General features: G+C 36.4%; 1 protein-coding gene across 2 annotated transcripts in view; it reads left to right on the top strand.

Moving 5' to 3' along the window:
• The window catches only part of LOC125670770 (choline O-acetyltransferase-like), a 74,993-nt gene extending 53,912 nt beyond the window's left edge, over positions 1–21,081 (top strand). For both annotated transcript variants that reach the window (XM_048906134.2, XM_048906135.2), the window contains 11 exons: positions 2,549–2,667; positions 2,930–2,983; positions 4,117–4,297; positions 5,101–5,278; positions 10,259–10,571; positions 10,745–10,873; positions 12,946–13,068; positions 15,114–15,252; positions 19,727–19,789; positions 19,874–20,011; positions 20,414–21,081. In XM_048906134.2, coding sequence (XP_048762091.2) covers positions 2,549–2,667; positions 2,930–2,983; positions 4,117–4,297; positions 5,101–5,278; positions 10,259–10,571; positions 10,745–10,873; positions 12,946–13,068; positions 15,114–15,252; positions 19,727–19,789; positions 19,874–20,011; positions 20,414–20,758 — 1,782 coding nt within the window. In that variant the 3' untranslated portion in view covers positions 20,759–21,081. The remainder of the gene's footprint in view (positions 1–2,548; positions 2,668–2,929; positions 2,984–4,116; positions 4,298–5,100; positions 5,279–10,258; positions 10,572–10,744; positions 10,874–12,945; positions 13,069–15,113; positions 15,253–19,726; positions 19,790–19,873; positions 20,012–20,413) is intronic.
• The last annotated feature ends 248 nt before the right edge of the window (positions 21,082–21,329 follow it).

Raw genomic sequence — 21,329 nt, forward strand, 5'->3', positions numbered from 1 at the left:
TAACTCAGATAAAAAATCTAATTCACTGTAAATAGAACTGGGCATAATATATTCTCTCCACCATCTTTATCTCACTAAAACTTAGAAATTTTGTTTTCACAAAAGATTTAGTGCTATAGATATTGATTATTTGTGAAAATGAATGCATTTATGGGTTGGGTACCTTAAATGTACTCTCTTCAATATAACGATTTCAAAGTATATACTTTGAACTTAATTACAATATACACATGCTTACTCGAAGTGTGGATAAAAAATAATAAGATTTGGGCGGTTATACCTCGCATATAAGGATGATTATGGATCGCAAGATAGGACGGTTTAAGCTTTCATGCCAAGGCAGTTAAGGCTGTTATAGCTCACGTGATAAAACAGTTATAGCTCACGTGATAAAACAGTTGTAGCTCACGTGATAAGTCAGTTATAGCTCACGTGATAGAGCAGTTATAGTTCACGTGATAGATCAGTTATAGTTCACGTGATAAAGCAATTATAGCTCACGTGATAAAACAGTTATAGCTCACGTGATAGAGCAGTTATAGTTCACGTGATAGAGCAGTTATAGTTCACTTGATAAAGCAGTTATAGCTCACGTGAAAAGGCAGTTATAGTTCATGTGATAGATCAGATGTCCTTTGTAACAAGACACTTATAGCAGCTGAAACCATAGAGAGGTTATATATCAAAAGACAGGTTAGTGCTATCTCATATTATCAGACAATTATAACTAATGTGATAGGTCTATTACACACTGTATACTATATATCACTACATATGAACCAAGGAGTTCCAGTCCACCCTTTTCTCAGAATAAAGTAAAACTTTTATAATACATGCATTTGTTTGTTGGTCAGTTTTTACCTCAGCTATGCAACAGACACAAGTAACCTATAGAATGATGTGAATTAATCTGTCATTCGTCTGTACGTAAGGTGCTCATCATTGACATGTTTAATTTTACAGAATAACGTTAACTGCTAACAATAATGATACACGTTTTACTAATGGTTCTGATGGAGTCTTTAGAGTTGTCACGTTTCCAACATGGCTGTCATTGCCCCTGATTCGATGAATAAGACAAATTCAAATTCCTGCGATTCATGTCCACTTATCGAAGACATATATATTCCATAGAAGTGTTGCTTCTTTCTGGAGCTTCCAAATGGGCTGGGTTACTTTTTTGATTGGACGAAGCAAAACTGACTGCATCCTCTAATACTTTAAGGGTATACATGTAATATGTCAAATCAATTTTCAAGCATCCTCCTTCAGCATTGATTTAAGTTTATTCAATCATTACCCCCGGGATCAGGATAGGGTCATAAAAGGGATTTGAAAATATAGGGAAATCCAAATAATCTTTTTTTCAAGAATCAGAAAGCCTTCGTTTTGTCGAATTTAAACGTAGGTTCGAGTCTGTTCTCACCGTGACCACGTGACAAGGATGTGGTCAAAATAAAACGTAAGATAGCAACAGTAAGTATATCTTATAAAACATTGAACCGATGTGTTCTTTATCCACTACAGCTTATAAAACATTGAACCAATGTGTTCTTTATCCACCACAGCTTAGATCATTCTTTTGCGTTCTATTCGATTAATTATTTGATAATTAACTTTTGAGTATTACCCGGTACGATTTGAAACTCAAATCTCCATGCGCAAATTGGCCCTGCTGCTGCAACTGTAACATTATTTTATCTCGTTTCCCGATACACGCTAATCTTGATCAATATGAAATAAATACAAAAACCTTCGTATACAATATAGATGAAACATTATCGCACACAAACAAGATTTTTTTTAATTACAAATGAAAATTATGTAAACACAATGAAAAACATATATTCAAATAAGAAATTGCACAATACAAATGAAAAATTATACAATACAAATGGAAAAGATCAAATACCGTAATATTTGACATGGCATAACTTAAGTACACACTGCGTAATTGTGATTAGAAAGGCGATCTTGCCAATTGTAAAAGTGTCCACAAACAGGAATAAAACAATTAAAAATTTCAAAGTGTGTGGTGGTCTTTTTTACACTCGAGGAAAAGTTTTTAAATCCCAACCAAATTCATATGTGTATGCTTTAAAGCTAAGTTCTACATGTGAAATTACAGTTAAGAATTTTTTTTTTTTTAAATTAGCAAAATTTTTCTTTTATTTTTCAAGGTAACGTATAAATTTCTTTATATCAACTGAAACAGGATCATTTTGGGGAATGTAATATGCAAATATTATTTTTAAAAATCTTGTATTGGAATTTTTAATATTTCTGAAGTAGAAATTAGTAAATGAAAAGACCACTTATGCTTTCAGCACAAGTGAACTAAGACTGCATGAATACTGCATCATTAATTTGTGAGAACTTTGTTTATGGAAGGATAGCTTTATAGATGCGAAAGTAAAGTTTTCGTGAATAAATCTGTGTATAATGTATTTATATACACTAATGAGAGAGGAACGGATCGTAGCCCTTGTCCAGGGGAGATGATAAAATCTTTACCTGTGGTTGTAAGGTATTAATTAACCCATTGTAGGCATACAGCTGGTGGTTAGAAGATATGTACATGAAAATAAGATTACCTTTGCCTATCAACTCTAACCCCGGCATGGTCTTCCCTAAACAGAGTTTTCCTGATCGGAGAGCACAGTTACGGTAGGTGCTAAACCCCGTCAACCATCATACAATAATTAACATCATCCTTCATTTCGTCATTAAAAAGAAACAACACCAATGTCTGCAAGTTTCTTTTTATAATAGACGTTTTTTATTCGTTTTCTAATCTCAATATTAATTGTGAAATTTATCATTGTTTACTATATATACATCATGTCGTGTATACATGTAAGTTTTCATAGATGCATCCCCAATTTATTCGAACTCGTTATACTAATAGCATTTTCTTGGCAAATTTCAGATACGCTGCGAGATTGATATCTGGGATACTAGATTACAAGATTATCATTGACGCGTGAGTCTCATCAGAGCTGATTTCAGATTTCCGAGTCCATATAATTTCCATCTGCATTCTTAGTTTAAAATTTTCCTCAAATACTTTTCATTAAGAAAGTTTGATCACTATGAAAGTGGAGGTGTTTTATTTTACATTGCAAATATAAAAAAAAAGACAACTGAGAAATATACAGCATGAACGTACTAATCCGCTACTCCAATGACTCATTTAAGCATCTCATAGGAAGACTGATTTCATCGTCGAAAAAGTGATAAAAGCTCTAAATTATTTCATTTTATTTATGGGGTGTTTTTTCCGGAAAAATAAAGAAGGTGTTTTGTTTGCAGATAAAAGATTTTATAGTCCAAATTTCGCGGTGAATTGATGCATGATATGAATTGCCTATAGAAGACTCTGATAGATGTTCTGATTTTTAATAACAAAAATAAATATTTATGAAAATTATAACCGTTATTTGTTAATTAAAAACTTATATTAGACAAACACATTATTAAGATAACGAAATGACAAAATTTCAGAAATATTGCTATGTTTTTTTTTAATTCAAAGTTTGAACCAAACTCGAGGAAAGGGTACTGATCTTGATCAAACTAAAGAAAATGCCAAAATAATCAATTTTGCTTATTCAAAGTACTTATTATCAAGAAATTAGTTTGCTTTATGAATTCATTTTAATTTGTAAACAATCTTACAAGGGAACGTAGTTTTTTCTATTAAAATGTTATCTATCAACACTTTTTATGATTGCAATTGGGTTGAAAATGGGGAATGTTTCCGAATTTTGGCCATTTCTTTCAATTTAAAAAAAAAATATTTGTTTAGTATATTTTTTTTTATATGACATCTTTCTTGAAGGGATTTAAAAACATTACCAAATTAAGGTTTCAATTTTTATAAATGTTTTTTTTAATTTATAGAATTAGAATGTCTGGGTATTTCAGACATGTTTTTTTTTTATTTCAGAACAAAACACCTTATTATTATCATCATTACGGGGAAAACACCCCAAAATTGAGAGTTTGTGGTGAAATCGTAATGTACTTCATGTGAGATGTAAGAGTTACCTCTCTCCTATCAAGGGCTTAATGCTAGAAAGAAAGAGAGAGTGAGAATTATATTCTATGTTTTAGTCGTGGATTGCCAGTGGACAGAGCACGCCACAATAAGAAAGGCCAGCCACTGTGTATGGAGCAATATTACAGACTGTTTACGTCCTACAGGGTTCCGGGGATAAAAAAGGACTCGCTGACTTCAAACAATAGTCAGTTGCTCCCGGATCCGGAACATATAATTGTCATCTGTAAAAATCAGGTTGGCAATGCCCTGAATCATTCCGATGTTTGTGTATACTCTCTAAAAAACGTCTGGGGATTTTCTTTTTTAATCCTCATTAGATGGCGCTGGTCTAGTAACAAAAAATAAAGGACATTCAAATGAAAGAAACTGGGTTTGCGATAGAGCCTGCACAAGTACCTTGTAAAATACCGTTTTTAATTAAAATCATTGTATTTTAAACCAGGACTATCTCAGACAGGTCTCACGGTAATCTTATGTAATAATGTCGCTTGGGGGGAGTCGATCCACAAACACAAGTACTATTTTGAATTAGCGGTAGCCAATCTGCGTCTTTATCCGAATTTCGATAAGCCTCGCTTTGAGGTCAGAAAAATTCAGACGTTTGTAAGGTTTGTACACAGATGTCGGGATAATCCAGACTATGTTGGCAAACAGTAATATTATTGCCAAGATCTGATAGAATTGTGAAAGAGTATTTCATCAAAACGGTATACGGCTAATGTACAACAGTGGATCTAGAGGGGGATTACAGGGGTTTTAAGCTTCCCCATTTGGATGAAATTTTTAATCAATAAATATAATTTTTATGCCATTTTGAGGTCTGCAACCCCCTCTCCGTTGCAAAATTTCTTAATGGAGTTTTGAATCGTGTCAGCATTCAATATGTACAGTAAGCTTTGACTGAACACTTCTCAGCCTCATTACAAGAGTTGGTAAAAAAAAAATTAATTTTCATTTCATTTCGTTTTCTCCAAGATACTTGACTCAAGTCACTCTAACTGTACGTTAATACACACATAAGCTTCCGAATTTTTCAGTATTTTGTTCTGGATGTTGTCATCAACTTCACACGTTTAAGCGAAGAAGACCTCTTCACACAGCTGAGTCGGATATATAAAATGGCAGAGGAAAATAAAGAGACTGTAGATCGTGTCGGGATTCTATCGGCAGCCTACAGGGATCGCTGGGCCTTATCGAGGGGCAAACTTATGGAAGGTACATGTCGTTTTTATCTCGGGCTCCTGATAACGTGAATAGTTGTGACCACACTAGTGTATACGTACGTTAACTGTTTTTCTTTCTTGTTTTACGTCCCATCCGAGAATTTTTCACTCATTTAGAGACGTCATCAGCTTTAAGTGAAGTGCCACAAATATCGAAACAAGTTGGTGTCCTTTAAGAAGAGACTGCAATACGTAGACCATTTACACGGGTTTCTAACAGAAACTTAATATTCTAGGCTGAAAAAAAGGTGCCGATTTTTTTTTTTTTTAAATTTTCAAACATGCAAATATTTCACTATAAGCTAGAGCCGTACTGAAATATAGCCCTAATGAATATGAAATATTTGCAGCTTTAACCTCAAATTAATAGTCGCCCTTGTATTTGATCTGGACATCAGAGTTCAAATCAACAGGGAACACCATCGGGTCTAGATAGCAAAGTTTGCTTTCATACCTTAATTCAATGATATAAATCTGGCAAAAAATACCTTAATCATATAATATAAATCTGGCAACAAAATATGATTTGACGCTCACAGGCTTGAGAGTCGTTTTTCACTTTAAAAGCTTAGTAAAACTTCACAAATGATGTCCATATTAAGATATGAACAGCAATATATTACTACCTTTGCTGAGCGTTGCTGAGGTGAATTTGTTGTCATATAATTGTATAGATAAATTAGTTAGACTCCATAACAATAATCGTTTATTATTTAGAACACCAAAACCTGTTTTTACAAACCATAAAGAACTCTTTTTAAAAATTCTCTCATGAAACATGGCCGATTTCGATAAACTTGCACCTGTGCATGCGCAAGTTAACTCCCTATGCGCTTGGTGACCTTGGTCATGTGTTACCCTGATTTCAATCTATAAGTGAAGGTGGCGTCCTCAAGTTCCAAGTGCAATCGGAATATCGCTGGGTCTTTTCCGTCAAGATTCCACGACTTAACGGAAAAGGCCGAGCGATATTCCGATTGACTCCGGTGAAACTTGTACATGCGCAAGTTGACTTTCCCTATAGTATCCGGTTTAATTCTTCTGCGTGGACCTCAGGGTCCAAGCAATAAGCATAGCGCCTATGGACTTAGCAGTGAGGGTTCTTTACCGTGCCTACAACTTCCACGGTACGGGGCCTCCGTTATTAAGGTTATATTCGAGTTGATTTTCACTTCGAATGCAGGCCACTTGGCGAAGGAACAGTCACGGCCTATGTTAAACGTCGTGGCTTTGACTCGGCGCTGAGATCGAGAATCAACCCCGCGCCTCGCAGATGCATTGTAAATACAGTGCATATATAAATCATAGCTTGACAAAATAATTTTATTTCTCCTTTTTAGCATTATAGATTTTACGTTGCTAACCGACTGTTCACGGTAGTCTAGTGATTAGGGTGCTCGCTTCACAACCGATAGGTCTTAGCTGCAGAACTGTAGCTCTCTGAAAAAATATTTGACGTAAAAGAGAGCTACAGTTCCACCCCTAATAAAAACTTTCGATTTACGGCGCACAAAAAGCTGCGCACAGTTGAGACCTGCTATCGTTGTATTCTTGTGTTGCTGTCTCATAAATTTAATATCAAAAAATTCTTAACATATTTTCCTACTATACTTGTGTCCAAACATACCTTCAAATATTCATTAAAGCCCCATACGACCCGAAAACTCCCAGGTTCATTTCCATAATTTAACAATAACGTCTAGATGTGAACTAATATCCCCACAAATGTTTAGCTTAATATTTTGAATAATATATCATTCCAGTTCCTTCAAATAATAATTATTCAAATAGCTAAACTCATGGCAATGCGGCTTTCATTAGTCTGGTCCGGCTCCAGACCCTTTCACACGAGTGTTAAGGACTTTTGTAGCATTATCAAGAGCTTATTTTACCTTTAGAAAAACTTTATTTTTTATTTTCTATAAATTATTCGTGTTGATAATAAATGAAGAGCGAACATATAACTTATAACGAATTTTATGAATTTATACCAACAACAACAGGGTCCGAATTGACCCGACTACCTAACATGGCTACGTCAACAAGCGAAATTATTTGAAGCTGGGAGTTTTCGGGTCGTATGGGGCTTTAATGAATATTTGAAGGTATGTTTGGACACAACTATAGTAGGAAAATATGTTAAGAATTTTTTTATATTAAATTTATGAGACAGCAACACAAGAATACAACGATATCAGGCCTCAACTGTGCGCAGCTTTTTGTGCGCCGTAAATCGAAGGTTTTTATTAGGGGTGGAACTGTAGCTCTCTGTTCCGTCAAGATATTTTTTCAGAGAGCTACAGTTATGCAGCTAGATAGGTCTGAGCTCCATTCTCAATCCCAGCGACGTCTCAAACCCAAGACGTTTTAAAGCTGTATGGTCCGATGTTCTGACAAATGTACACTTGATAACATTTTTTTACTTGTCGCATGTACATATTATATCTATCTATAAAGATATCCGACATGTCATAAATTATTATAATTATTATAAACAAAAGTACTTTAGAAGGGAAAGTCACTTTTTATTCTGATATGACCTTAAAAACGGAGGTGTCACGGTAGACATTGGCACGGTAAAGAAACATCAAGATTATAGCCGTAATAATCTTAATGATTTCACATTGCAATGTTGTATTACATGAGGACATCTTAGATTCCCCACACCACGACTTGATTTTCCACGTTTAAGGTGGCTCATTACACTAATATCTTATTTAATGGCTCATTTAAGCACCTCGTATGAAGCATGCTTTCACCATCGAAAGAGGAATAGAAGTTAAGAATTTTTCCGGAATGATAAAAATGTGTTGTTCGCAAACCATTTTAAAATCCAAACTTCGCTTTCAGTTTATGCTTTATTCATAGAATACGTAATATTGATGTCTTTATTAAAATCTAGCATAAAAATTGGAGCAAGTGTACTTTTAATGGTTCAAAGTAAAAAAAAAAATAAAAAAAATAAAAATTTCCACTTGATATAGCTTAATTCAGTCAATAACCAAAGAACATGTGTATGCTGCCACCGTTTTAATGATGTTAAACATATAATACACATATGTCAACTTAAGAAAATCGCACATTTCATTAAACAGCATATTGAAAACTTGTACATAAAAACTGGTTAAAAATAAATGTGTCCTGAGCTCCCGGAATTGAAAGTTGCTCTAAATTACTCACACACACCCCCACCCACCCACCCCCACCCCCGCTTAATGTACTGCATAGTATGATAGTAGGAGGAGAAAGCATGAGCAGGAACATATATATTATGAACTGCACTTTGTACATTGAGGAAAAAGATGGAGAAAAGATTCATCATCGATGTGTATGATACAAAAATAATGACTGTTATGCTGAAGTACTAGTAGAAAAGTTAACATACCCTTGTAAAAGGTGAAGATAACGAACATTGATCATTCTCATAACTCCTATAAGCAATACAAAATAAAGAGTTGGACAAATACGGACCCCTGGACATACCAGAGGTGGGATCAGGTGCCTAGAAGGAGTAAAAATCCCCTGACGACCGGCCACACCCTCCATGAGCCCTATATCTTGATAAGGTAAACGGAGTAATCCATAACCAAAATCAGTGTGCCAAGAACGGCCTAACAATCGGTATGGAACACGTCAAACAGTATTTGACCCAATGATAGGTTGTATTGGCAAACTGGATCATTATAACGACCATAGATTTTGCGAAATACTGACTTTAAACGAGACTGTTGAACCCCTTGTAACATCAACTTGTTTGTCAGTAGCCTGCCTTGATTTTAAAACTGATCATACGCAGAACAAGCTCTTGTGTATGGAATCAGTTGAGAGATATAAACAGTGATAGTGGAATATTGCAACATAAAGATGGGGAGTTGACGATGTAGAATCTGAAATCATCTCTTTTGTCATAAAGTTGAGTTGTCAGTTTGCCGTTAACGTTCATTTTCAATAAAATATGTATATGAAAGAAAAAGCTATAATACACTCCTCTTTGATCCACTGTAAATTGGAGGAAATATTAGATCCCTGGGTCAGAACAATGTGAACATCATTATATGATAATGATAATGAAATATTGTACAAAAGGATCAATTGAGGGTAACAAATGAGAAAACCTGTTCGTCCGGATCTGGTTTTAGTATTTACGAAAAGGTTCACCCATAATCATTTTATATTACCACCTAAGGCTGAGTCTCCCCCTCCCCCCTTCAATGCCTTTAGTGAAAGGTGAAGACAACGAACAGTGATAAATCTCATAACTACCACAAGCAATACAAAATAGATAGTTGGGCAAACACGGACCCCTGGACACACCAGAGGTGGGATCAGGTGCCTAGAAGGAGTAAGCATCCCCTGTTGACCGGTCACACCCGCCGTGAGCCCTACATCCTGATCAGGTAAACGGAGTTATCCGCAGTCAAAATCAGTGTGCCAAGAACGGCTTAACAATCGGTATGAAACACGTCAGACAGCATTTGACCCAATGCGAGGTTGTATTGACGAACTAGATCGTTATAACGACCATAGTATATGGGCATAGACGTAAACTTTTGATAGACCTCTTATAACACTGTACTAGCATGATGTATGTATTGTTTACGTATTTTGTGCTCTATCTGATTTTTTTATATATATTTGTAATGGTATATATATCCCGTCTTAATTCCTTTCGGGCTAACTCCCTACTTGATATACATTTATTTTTCAAGACGTTTATTTCTGGCAGCAGTAAAACACGTCATTTGTGCATGATCCATCCGAATAAATACATACAGCTATAACACTACATGTATGCCGTTAAATTAAATAAAGAGTTTGCAAAAACCTATGACGCCATATGAGAGTGGCGCTATACCTCAACCCCCATACATTTTATTCATGACAATTTTGATCGATGTTTTATACATTTTTAAATCTTTTTGAAAAATATTCTGTCTAATATCCAAGTTATAAGCCTTAGCTTTATTTACAGAATCGACCAATCGAGATTCTCTGGATGCAATAGAACGTTCTATATTTGTTTTGTGTTTGGATACGGCTGTTCCAGTTACACTAAATCACCGGAACAGCATTGACGAAACTCAGAATAAAATTCGGGATGATGTTTCACTTGCCAACCAAATGTTACATGGACTGGGGACAAATCTGAACAGTGCTAATCGCTGGTACGACAAAACTATGCAATTCATCATCTCGGAGGACGGGGCATGTGGGCTGAACTATGAACACTCGCCATCAGAGGGCATAGCTGTCGTTCAACTTATAGAACACCTCCTTAAATACATGTGAGGGTTTTATTTTAGCACGGGTCGGAGTTCATGGGTGGGGCTTACTGGTCAACGGTTCCAAGTATATTGTCTGTATGACGGTGATGGGAGTTGATCCATATCTCAGGTGTCATATACATGTTAAAGTATGTTACAGTAATGAAAAAAGCAATCTCAAATTAATATTTTAGGGAGGAAGTCCGAAAGAAATTGGTGCGAATGCAGTCTATATGTGAATTGCCACAGCCTCGCCGTCTCCAGTGGAAAATAAATAGAGACATCGAGATGGACATTCAGGAGGCGGCGGAAAACATGCATAGGTTGTACACACTGGTACATGTACACTACAAAATTAGTTGAGCATATACATTTGCTATATGTCTATCTTTAGGCAATAGTGAACGTAACCACTCATGTTAAGAGTAAGATTATTTTCGATGCATTTTTATTTCGTTTATTTCAAAATGATTTTATCAAAACCATGCATCACGAAACTTTTCAATGAGTAGAGTCATTACGCAGTCTAAGAAAAACAGTTCTGGGTTGGTGTTTTAAGGCATGGGTTCAACTTGTGTATACATGCACCCTCAACCTTGTCGAGATTGTCCTCATGCTGTATCGTATTCTGAAACACAACAGATGTCGCGTTGTTTTCCAATCCCAGTAAGATGGTATTGGTTCTACACCGGCCGGGGTAACCTAGGGGGTTAGGAGGCCCGCTTCGCAAAATAATTAGAATGGCTGTTGAAAAAAAGATAAGTGGAGTTTGTGAAAGCCAATGTTTGCACCACAGCAGTAGATACTGCAAACAACAAATTGGTAATCGTTATTAAAATAACTAATACAGGATGCAATCGCTAAATTGTAACAGGGGCCACCCTGTAAATATCAGTACAGTATACAGTTATCTAATGCCTGACAGTCAATAAACAGGAATAGTTTTCCCTTGGTGCTGGTAACAGCTCAATGTGTTCTATTGGCATCGGGCAATATAGAACAAATTGAACTGCTCTTAGCACATCGGGGGAAAATGTTCTGATTTATGGACCGATCAGATACGAAATAACAGTTTTATTACCCAATGTACAATACATATAAATTAGCAATACTTTAAAGTTTAAGTTACCAAAATATATTTTGCATTCACATCATATGATAAAAATTGTGGCTGTTAATTATATATAATATATTACATGAATACAATATATCTTGACACACATATACAGAGTGGACCTGCCTAAAAGTGGCAGCTTCTCGAAATCCGAGGGAGTAATGCTGTACACATTTAATGACGTTTTGATTGAATTCTTTATATTTTCAAGATTAACCAGATCTCCTTTCTGTAGCTCTGGGAATCATTGGTCCTATTTACAAAATATCTTGCGATTAAGATCAATATTTGCAAACACTGTAATTTTCTCATTTTTCATTTCTTGTAGATTTTCTTAATTAATATGTAAAGTCCATCCATGGTTTATAATACCTCAATACATGCTTATGACCTTGTGATAGATATTTTATTATCAGACATAATTTTTTTTTTCGCTTAGTCGTAAGATATTTTTTAATTTATAATAATTCTATCCACAAAAAGTGAAAGGGATTGGGCAGCAGACAAAACCTATTTTAGCCCTCTCCCAAGATATATGATATTTTTGCATGGAATTAGAGTCCGTGTTTGATAGTGTATAAATGTCGAAACGAATACCGCGTTTTCCAGAATACGTTGCCGGTCCAATAGACAGTCGGTCCACAATTCAGAAACTATTGACTGGCGGTCCAATAGAACGCTTTATTATTGCTTGAATAATTGAGACAGATGAATATACAGAAGAAAAAAATAGTAAAAAATACTGTAATGTATGTTTCAAAAATTTCAACAAAATCTGTCGCAATAGGTAATAATGACTGTTACTGTATTACAATGGCGGTTGACAGGGGCGGATCCAGAAATTGCAGTTACGGGGGGGGGGGGGGGGCACTTTATGAGGCCCCCAGTGGGTCCCCTGGAAACTACTGGATTTTACAGATTTTATAGGGCTTGAAATATGTCTCTATTTAGTCATTTGTACTATTTTTTATAATTTTTGTTAAGGTGAAATTAATGAAATGACGCAAATTTTAAGGGTTTTTGGAAAAAATTATGTTCTTCCGATAAAGTAAGAAATTATTGCTTCTTTCATCGTTTTGTACATTTTCCTAAACAAGATACCACGATTTACCTTAAATTTGAAAATTTTAGGGGGGGGGGGGGCTGCGCCCCCTTAAATCCGCCACTGGTTGATCCGCGTGCCCGCTGTTTATTGTATTGTATTAGAATGGTGGTTGTCATTACAATATCGAGAAAACTAAGTAGATCTGCTATATTTCTATTGATTTCTTTCTTTTCCAGATTGATAGACGATCTGGACTTGTATATCCTTAGGTTTGAGAGATATGGGAGAGAATTTCCTAAATCACAGAACATGAGCCCGGATTCATTCATACAATTAGCCCTGCAGCTGACTTACTACAAGTATGAAAACAGAAAGTAGATGAAGAATTTTCATTAATCTCTCCTATTCAATTTTCATATCAGAAAATATCGATATCTGTAATGCTTCACAAAACTAGACATTCTGGACGAGAATCACTTACTACACTAGACTTACGTCACTTCAATGTACGTCACGCCGACTTCGACAGAGCGTGACTGGTGTTGCTGTTATAGGGATATAGGGATTATAGTTTTTAATGATTGGATTTCGTTTATAGCAGGCACTTAGATTGGCATCCTCCCAAGTCAAGTGTTTGTGATCCACCACATTCTTACAAACCCTTGACTTTTCGGGGCTGGAAACTGAATGGCTCTATGAGTGACTGCATGATCCAATGAAATTCATAAACAATTGATTGCGACACACCACACGTGAAATATCTTTAGGGTGGTTGGTTGATTGTCCCGCTCAAGAATTTTTCACTCATATGAAGACGTCACCATTGCCGGTGAAGGGCTGCAAAATTTAGGCTTATGCTCGGCGCTAACGGTCTTTGAGCAGAGAGGGATCTTTATCGTGCCACACCTACTGCAACACGGGGCCTCGATTTTTCGGCCTCATCCGAAGGACCGCCCCATTTAGTCGCCTTTTACGTGGGGGTAAGCAATGGATACTGAGGACCTATTCTAACCCGGGTCCCCACGTGAATCAGGGTGTGTACTGATGTTCTGTCAAAGAGACAGAGAGGGACTCTTCTTACATTTTTGGTCGCTTGTTAAAGTTTTTGGGTTACATGCTTAAAATCCTGATTGCCTTTCCAAGTAAACGTACGTTTTAAAACCCCAGTTGGGATGTTGGATCCCCTCGCATTCAGTCTACATAAACAGGAACTCCGATTGGCTAAAAGTCAAGGTTCGATTCATGCCAAAATTATGTTGATGGCGATATTATTGACGACCTTTTATGAAACGTAATCTGTCTAGGGTTTGTGAGGAATATGGTAGATCACAAACCCTTGAATTGGAAAGAGGTTTGATAGCCCAGGCTGCATACTTTATTTTTCAATAACATAACTTGCTACGTAAAGTAGTGTGACCTCAATTTTTTTTTTAAACACACGTTTTTGTTTGTATTTCACTATAAAATGAAAATTTAAAGTGTATTTATCAAGTAACAAATTATAAAATTATACAGAATGGATTTAATTCCAACGTATGTTCATGGGTTACTACATAAAAGTCGTGTAATCTACAACAATACCACACTCGTCTGTTAAAATGCATTCCTTAAAGATGTATTTTCCTACCATGATCAGGGTAATACCTTAAGACGAACATTTTCTTATTTTTTAAAAATTCTTATCTAAATTAATATTTCATTTAAATTTTTTATTATATATAGAATATTTAATCCACCGTTAACGTTTTGTACATATAAAGCATATATCATCACATATCATCTGTTTTGGGGTGACTATCCCCATTTCCCATTCAGCCTCTCAACGTCACACTTTAGCGTGAAACACCTTTAGATTTAAGCGCAGATTGTCGCACTTCAGAGTATCATCACACTTCAGAGTATCATCTCACTTCAGAGTATCATCACACCTCAGAGTATCTTCTCACTTCAGAGTATCATTACACTTCAGAGTATCATCACACTTCAGAGTATCATCACACCTCAGAGTATCTTCACATGTCAGAGTATCACCACACTTCTGAGTATCATCACACCTCAGAGTATCACCACACTTCAGAGTATCATCACACCTCAGAGTATCTTCACATGTCAGAGTATCATCACACCTCAGAGTATCATCACACTTCTGAGTATCATCACACCTCAGAGTATCACCACACTTCAGAGTATCATCACACCTCAGAGTATCTTCACATGTCAGAGTATCATCACACTTCAGAGTATCATCACACTTCAGAGTATCATCACACTTCAGAGTATCATCTCAATTCAGAGTATCAGCACACCTCAGCGTATCATAAAGTACCTGCAAACAACAAAAATTTGCTCCCATTGTGGAAAAATCCTATTCGTATGGTAAATTATTCCAAACTATATTTCATAGAATCCATGGAAAATTTGTTTCTACATATGAAAGTGCGTCTGTCAGAAGATTTCGTTTGGGAAGAGTTGACAATATCAGAGCGAATACCCCTGCAGCCTTGGAATGGGTCAAAGCTATGACGGGGGAAACTGAAACCACAGTAAGCATATCATGGTCTCTTAGGTGTATTCTATTCAATTAACTAATGAGGAATTAGGCTTAGATAATACCTATGGTAACACTGGAAAGTGAAAAAATATACTCATGCGACATTAAAGCTGGTATGTCAAATCCCCCCGAGCCACAGTTCTTCAGTTAATCCTAAGACTACTGGTTTCCTACGTAAGATGAACATTTTGTCTTAACAATTATTGATTGAAAAATTATCATGGCAGCTTAAACCAAACGTTTATATATTTTGGGGGAATTTTCTTACACATGCATTTATCATCTTTCCAAGTTCGTCCACATTTTTCACAAGCTATGAAATGTAGTTGGGAAATATATCACATGCCTACTGCATCCACTCTGAATAGCAAAATTAAAGGGGTTGTTTGAAAATCTTCAAAAAATATTATTAAATGATTAAACATTTCTGAGCTTTCCGAGTGGCTGAGATCCGGCAAAGTAGAAAAAGAACGTTATATGTATTCCCTTCTACATGCCTTCCAGGTGTAGCTAAGCAGATAACCGTAACAATCTTTCAGTAGGTGATGCAAGCATGAAATTTGGTATGAAACATCCTTAGACACTATTTTATCAAAAAAGCACGTTAGCCACCAAATATCTAGAAATGTCGGCCATAATTTTTCAAGATGGCGGCCATACCGTATTCGTGAATTGGAAATACTGAAGGTGCAACTGAAAATCGCACATTTGATGTAAAAATGCGTACAACTGGACACCAAAACGAGTCAAAACTACAAAAAGGCAGTACTAAATATCGTATATACAATTACATCCTACTCTCCTTGCAGAGACTGTAGGTAAAGCAAACAGTCTGCCTCTCGAAAAGAACGAATCAGCAAAAATATAGCCAACTCCATACAAAGGATCAAATTCCAAAACTGAAACTGTGGACTTTCCGCTTCACGTTTCTTCACCCAGTCTTCTTTGGAAAGACTGCTCTCATTTCCCTCTGTGGCATAATTTTCATAGGCCTCATTTATTATAAGTTTATATAAACAGCATGATGTTACCTGGTGTATTTGGCGTGTTCGAGTAACACTGGAAGCAGATAAAAATGATTCAGCTGTACCAGGCGTTGTTACCCCAGACTCTACAAGAGCACCAGTCCAACCACTATCCTGCAAGAGTGAATCGTTTGATTTAAAAGCTGACATCTCAATATGCAACCCTCCAAACATCATGATAAACTTGTCTTCACCATAACGTTCTGGCCTGTGTCATTGAATTTATTTGGCTGTTGCATAGATAGGCTGATCAGCAGCAATCACTGGGACCTGACCAGGATTCAAAATAGCAACAATATCACTAATTTTATCCATTACATGTCTGATTGTGGCAAATGAGTGTGCTTGGTCCCGGAGTAATGGTAACAAAGATGCTATACTAACTTCAAAAGGTGGGCTTCTACCTTAAGATGCAAAATGTGATGACCATGTTACATTGATTTCATGCTCGTTTACGGATTCAATGAGACTGACCTTTTGTAATCATTCATATTCTGGCTGAAGCTGTAAACTTGGAACTGAAACAGGACTATCAACTCTCGAAGGCTTAGGGTGTTTATCAGAGAAAAAAGCTGGTTGTATGTTGGTAAATGAGTCCGGTAGTTCTGGAACCATTTTAGATTTCGAATTTACTGGTAATTTCTCCCGCACCTCACCTTTGTTATCCGATGTTAGATGCTGAAAGATGGATATACTAGTTCCATGAAATGATGTTGATGCAGACGTTGAAGATGGATTGTGGTCAATATTATCCATAGCAGCAGTAGTGAAAATATTCTTTCCAAGATTTGATGGACAAACAACACCTTCCGTATAGAATTGGGAGACCGCTGCATCCCTTAGTTGAGCAGATATTTCAAGCACCCTATCATAAGAGACGCTAAGACCGTGATCATGAAACATTTCATCTAATATCTTTTTCCTGGTTTTTGAATAAGTTGACATACCGATAAATACAGGAAATGGCGTCTTACGGTCTTTAGAATGCCTGAAAGGTTTTGACTCTTCTCTGTATTTTGCGTAACAGTTGTACTGAAGCAGCTGTGCCATTGCCAAGTCCGTTTTCGAAGCACCAAATCTTAGCTGAGATTTTATATCAGCACCATGCTCAATCATGCAAACAAACTGTACAAGAAGAGATGGCATTGAATCTTCAATACAACTGTCAAGGAAAGATCCTTGAAAGGCATTTTATGTTCCAGCATACGTTTACGCAATATCTTTGCTGCGTTCGCTAATATCAGTGCCTCCGAATAGTCCATCGCCTGTGATAATGCTTCGCCGACGTCTTCCTTGTAGGCTAATAACATATCCCTACCTTTTTTGTGAGCTTCTAGTCCAGGGATCTCTTCCTACAACTTGTCTTTAAGTCTCATGGATTTTATACTTGGCGCTTCTATTCCCGATTGTATCAAACCTTGATTATAGAGGCTCACAAGGTCAGCCAAGCGAAAAACCATCGGACCGTCAGTACCTATTTTCGACTCAACAATGTAGACAAGAAGCACTGAAAAGACGATAGGATGGGCCTCCTTCTCTCTTGTTGCCATTTTTTCCGCACTACTTTGACTTGCAAAACGAGCTCTCTCCCTGTTGTAAAAGGTTGTGAGACAAGAGCGATGATATTTTAGTTCCTGTGCAACTATATCCCCACCACTTAATCTGGTCATCAATCTAACGTTATTCAAATTTCTGGCACATTCATTTAATCGATGATATTTACCATCGTCATAGCATGACGAAATTAAGATTTTGGAGCATCTTTTTCACACAAGAAACATACTTTATCTTCAAGAGAGCTCCGTCTACTTTTTGTAGGTACACTATGGGTATCATCAGACATATTTGTAGCAGATCGTTTGCGTGCCCTTTCAAGCTTACTATTGCTAAATGAAAGTCTACAGCTTTGATGATATTTAGCATTGTTTTCCCTTAATGTTTCCTCTATTCCACCACCTTGATCTAACCGATTCGGGTTTAGTTTGATTGGCATCTGATGAATCGCATGGAAGATAGGAATATTTCTTCCAATCATAACGTACCCATCATTATCTGTCCGTTTCGTAACGGGTTGGAGGAGATTTAAGATCTTCATCTTTATCAATCTGACAGAGACAACATTTACTCCAGTCTGTCTCCAAGTTTGATGACAATTGTCTCACATTTGCCATTTTTCAAACTAAAGGTCATAGATGAATCAGCGTATATATTGCAACTGACGTTTTATAATCTAGAAACTGACAACGTTTAAGGCCGAGGGTATATCCTTTTACCACCTTAAATTATCCAAAGCACATTGAAATATGGGATTCAACTAGGTTCATGGTAAATTTACCCCTACATCTAGCCCGATCGTTCATCCAACATTGTTTAAGACCCGTGAGATCTGTACACCATCCAGGTAACAATTGTCCCAATACCCTTGGCTCGGCTCTCCTGCGCTGGCACATCCTGTCTATTCAGGTGCGGCTATCTTACTAATACTATTTACTACCTTTATAAAAGAATACTTAATAGTAAAGCTAATGTTGGACCACATGCTGAGTTCCACAGCAGTGACGTCACCAGAGTGCCCTGGTTGTGCTTCGACTGTCACTCTTTTAAATAAATATCTCTTGAAGATTAAAACCGTATAAAATACTCCTTCAATAATGAATAAGCGGTGTTTTACTCAATTAAAAACAAAAGCACAAAACAAATTATTGGGTACTGAACACTTACATAATGCTTTTGCGCCATTTTGAAAAAAATGGCCGGCATTTCGTTACGTAACGATTCACAAATGTCTCTCATCATGTTTGGAAGACAAAAAAAGCAAGAATTCCGAAAATAAAAAACACAATGTCACTTTTAACAAACAATAGAGGAAGGAATATGCAATATCTTAATGTAGGCCGCCGCCATCTTGAAAAATGGCCGCCTTATTGTTTTTTTCGGGTGGCTAACGTGCTTTATTTATTCAACTATGTTTGGTTAATATATGTACCAAGTTTGATGCTTGCATCACCAACTGAAAGATTTTTCCATATATAGACATAATCTGCTGGGCTAGTGAATATAGCATTTGATTTCTCCAACATCGGACCAAATATAAATTGGGAATTCCCAAAATGAGACGATTTCTTATTATTTTTTGGTTGACCATTAATTAATCACTTTCGACTAGGTCTTGCACTCTAGCTGTAAACAAAGATGACCGGCCAGGTATCGTATCGTAAATCCTATTCAGTGTGATATCATTTAGGAATTCATCGTTAACCACGTCAAATTGATTTCCTTTAGTGAAGGCACGGTCTTTAATCAAACTAATGGTTTTGTGTCTAGCCTATACAACCACGTTACTATATACACATGTAGGCTGTGTGTGTGTGTGAGGGGGGGTGTAAATAATATTTCTTACAACACAATCCTTAGCTGGACATATACTTTTTTTTTTAACAGGATACGGAAAAGATGGTGCTTCTTCGAAAGGCAATGCAATGTCAAACGGACATCATGACAAAGGTAGGGTATAATCATATGGGTATCATAAATTCAGTCCTTCATCAAATTACACTTCCACTGATAGTTATTTTTCGATATACAAAGACTATTTTAGGTCATGGGATGGACTGCCACTTACTAGGCCTGAGAGAAATCGCAAATGAACACGGACTGCCGATGCCCGAAATATTTGAACACGAGAGTTATGGAATAGCCAACCACTTCTCATTGTCTACAAGTCAGGTAACACAATAATGTTTGATTCACCAAAATAAGTTAGGGTCCATACAATACGTGTACCGGTATATGAGAATTCTCAGGTCAGACTACTGCTTTTTATGATTGATATGGTAAACAAAATGCGATGGAAAAAAGGAATTGTCTTCTATTTCAAAATCCACTGTTTACCTCTAAATTTAGAATTGTCTGTCATTCATTTCATGACCCTCTAACTTTCAATGCATCGTGATATAAGTTTTATATGCAATATGAAATCTCATGTAACCAGGATTTTTTCCCCTTAAACTTTTTGTTGAGTTGTTTTTAAAAAAAAAAGTACCACTGTACTGTAATGTGAAAAGAATATGTCGTATTTTCTATGTTATGAGAAAAGTAATAATGTCAAATTACACGTTTTTTTTTAAGGTTCCTACCACGATGGACGCCTTCATGTGCTACGGTCCAGTTGTCCCGGATGGATACGGTGTCTGTTACAATCCACACCCCAACTGGATCCAAGTGTGCGTCACCTCCTTCAAAAGACACCATGATACAAATTCTGACCACTTCGCTTTCACTCTGGAAAGCAGCTTTCTTCAAATGCAGGAACTTTGTCTAAAAGCGTGCGAACCACCTCCAGTTTGTAATGGAGATAAATCACACGGTGAACACAGAAACGGAACGGCTACTGCAGAAACCAACACGTCTCCTCGTAAATCTAGGCTAGTGAGACAGAGAACGGTATCACACGCGGAGGCCAATGGAAGATGATTACACGTAGATACAATTTAAAAATCTTTTTGTCATGTCTCTCCAGGGCCAATTTATTTGAGTGCTATCATTTAATGCAATTACAAAATGAATACTACATACTATACGAACACGCATAGAGATATTGGGAAGAGGAACAAGCCATGTAATATGTGAATAAATTGTTGACTAGTATCACGCATATCGGTGAACATGTCTTTAAGGTAAATAACCTAGTGCAGTATGTTTATTCTCTGAAATTTAGTAAAATACATGAATTTCCCCTTACACTTAGGAAATATTTGTAATCCCTGAAATCTGCGAGTAAATACATATAATCACTAGATTACGTTTGTGCTTTTTTTGTGACACATCAAACAGATGGACTGTAGAGGATATGTTGTTAACTGAATCTTAATTTTACAATTTATTTACTGGGCCTGTGGTTGGAGTAATTCATTAAATTCATACTTTTATCGCGTAAAAGCTATGATGTAACTTTTCCAGATCATTACGGTGCTTGGTTTAGGACAAGTGGAAGAAATATTTTTTTTCAAAATTCGTTCCCGCGAAATAAAATTCGTTCCCACGA

Source organism: Ostrea edulis, chromosome 4 (genome assembly GCF_947568905.1).
Source record: "Ostrea edulis chromosome 4, xbOstEdul1.1, whole genome shotgun sequence".
Lineage (NCBI taxonomy): Eukaryota > Metazoa > Mollusca > Bivalvia > Ostreida > Ostreidae > Ostrea > Ostrea edulis.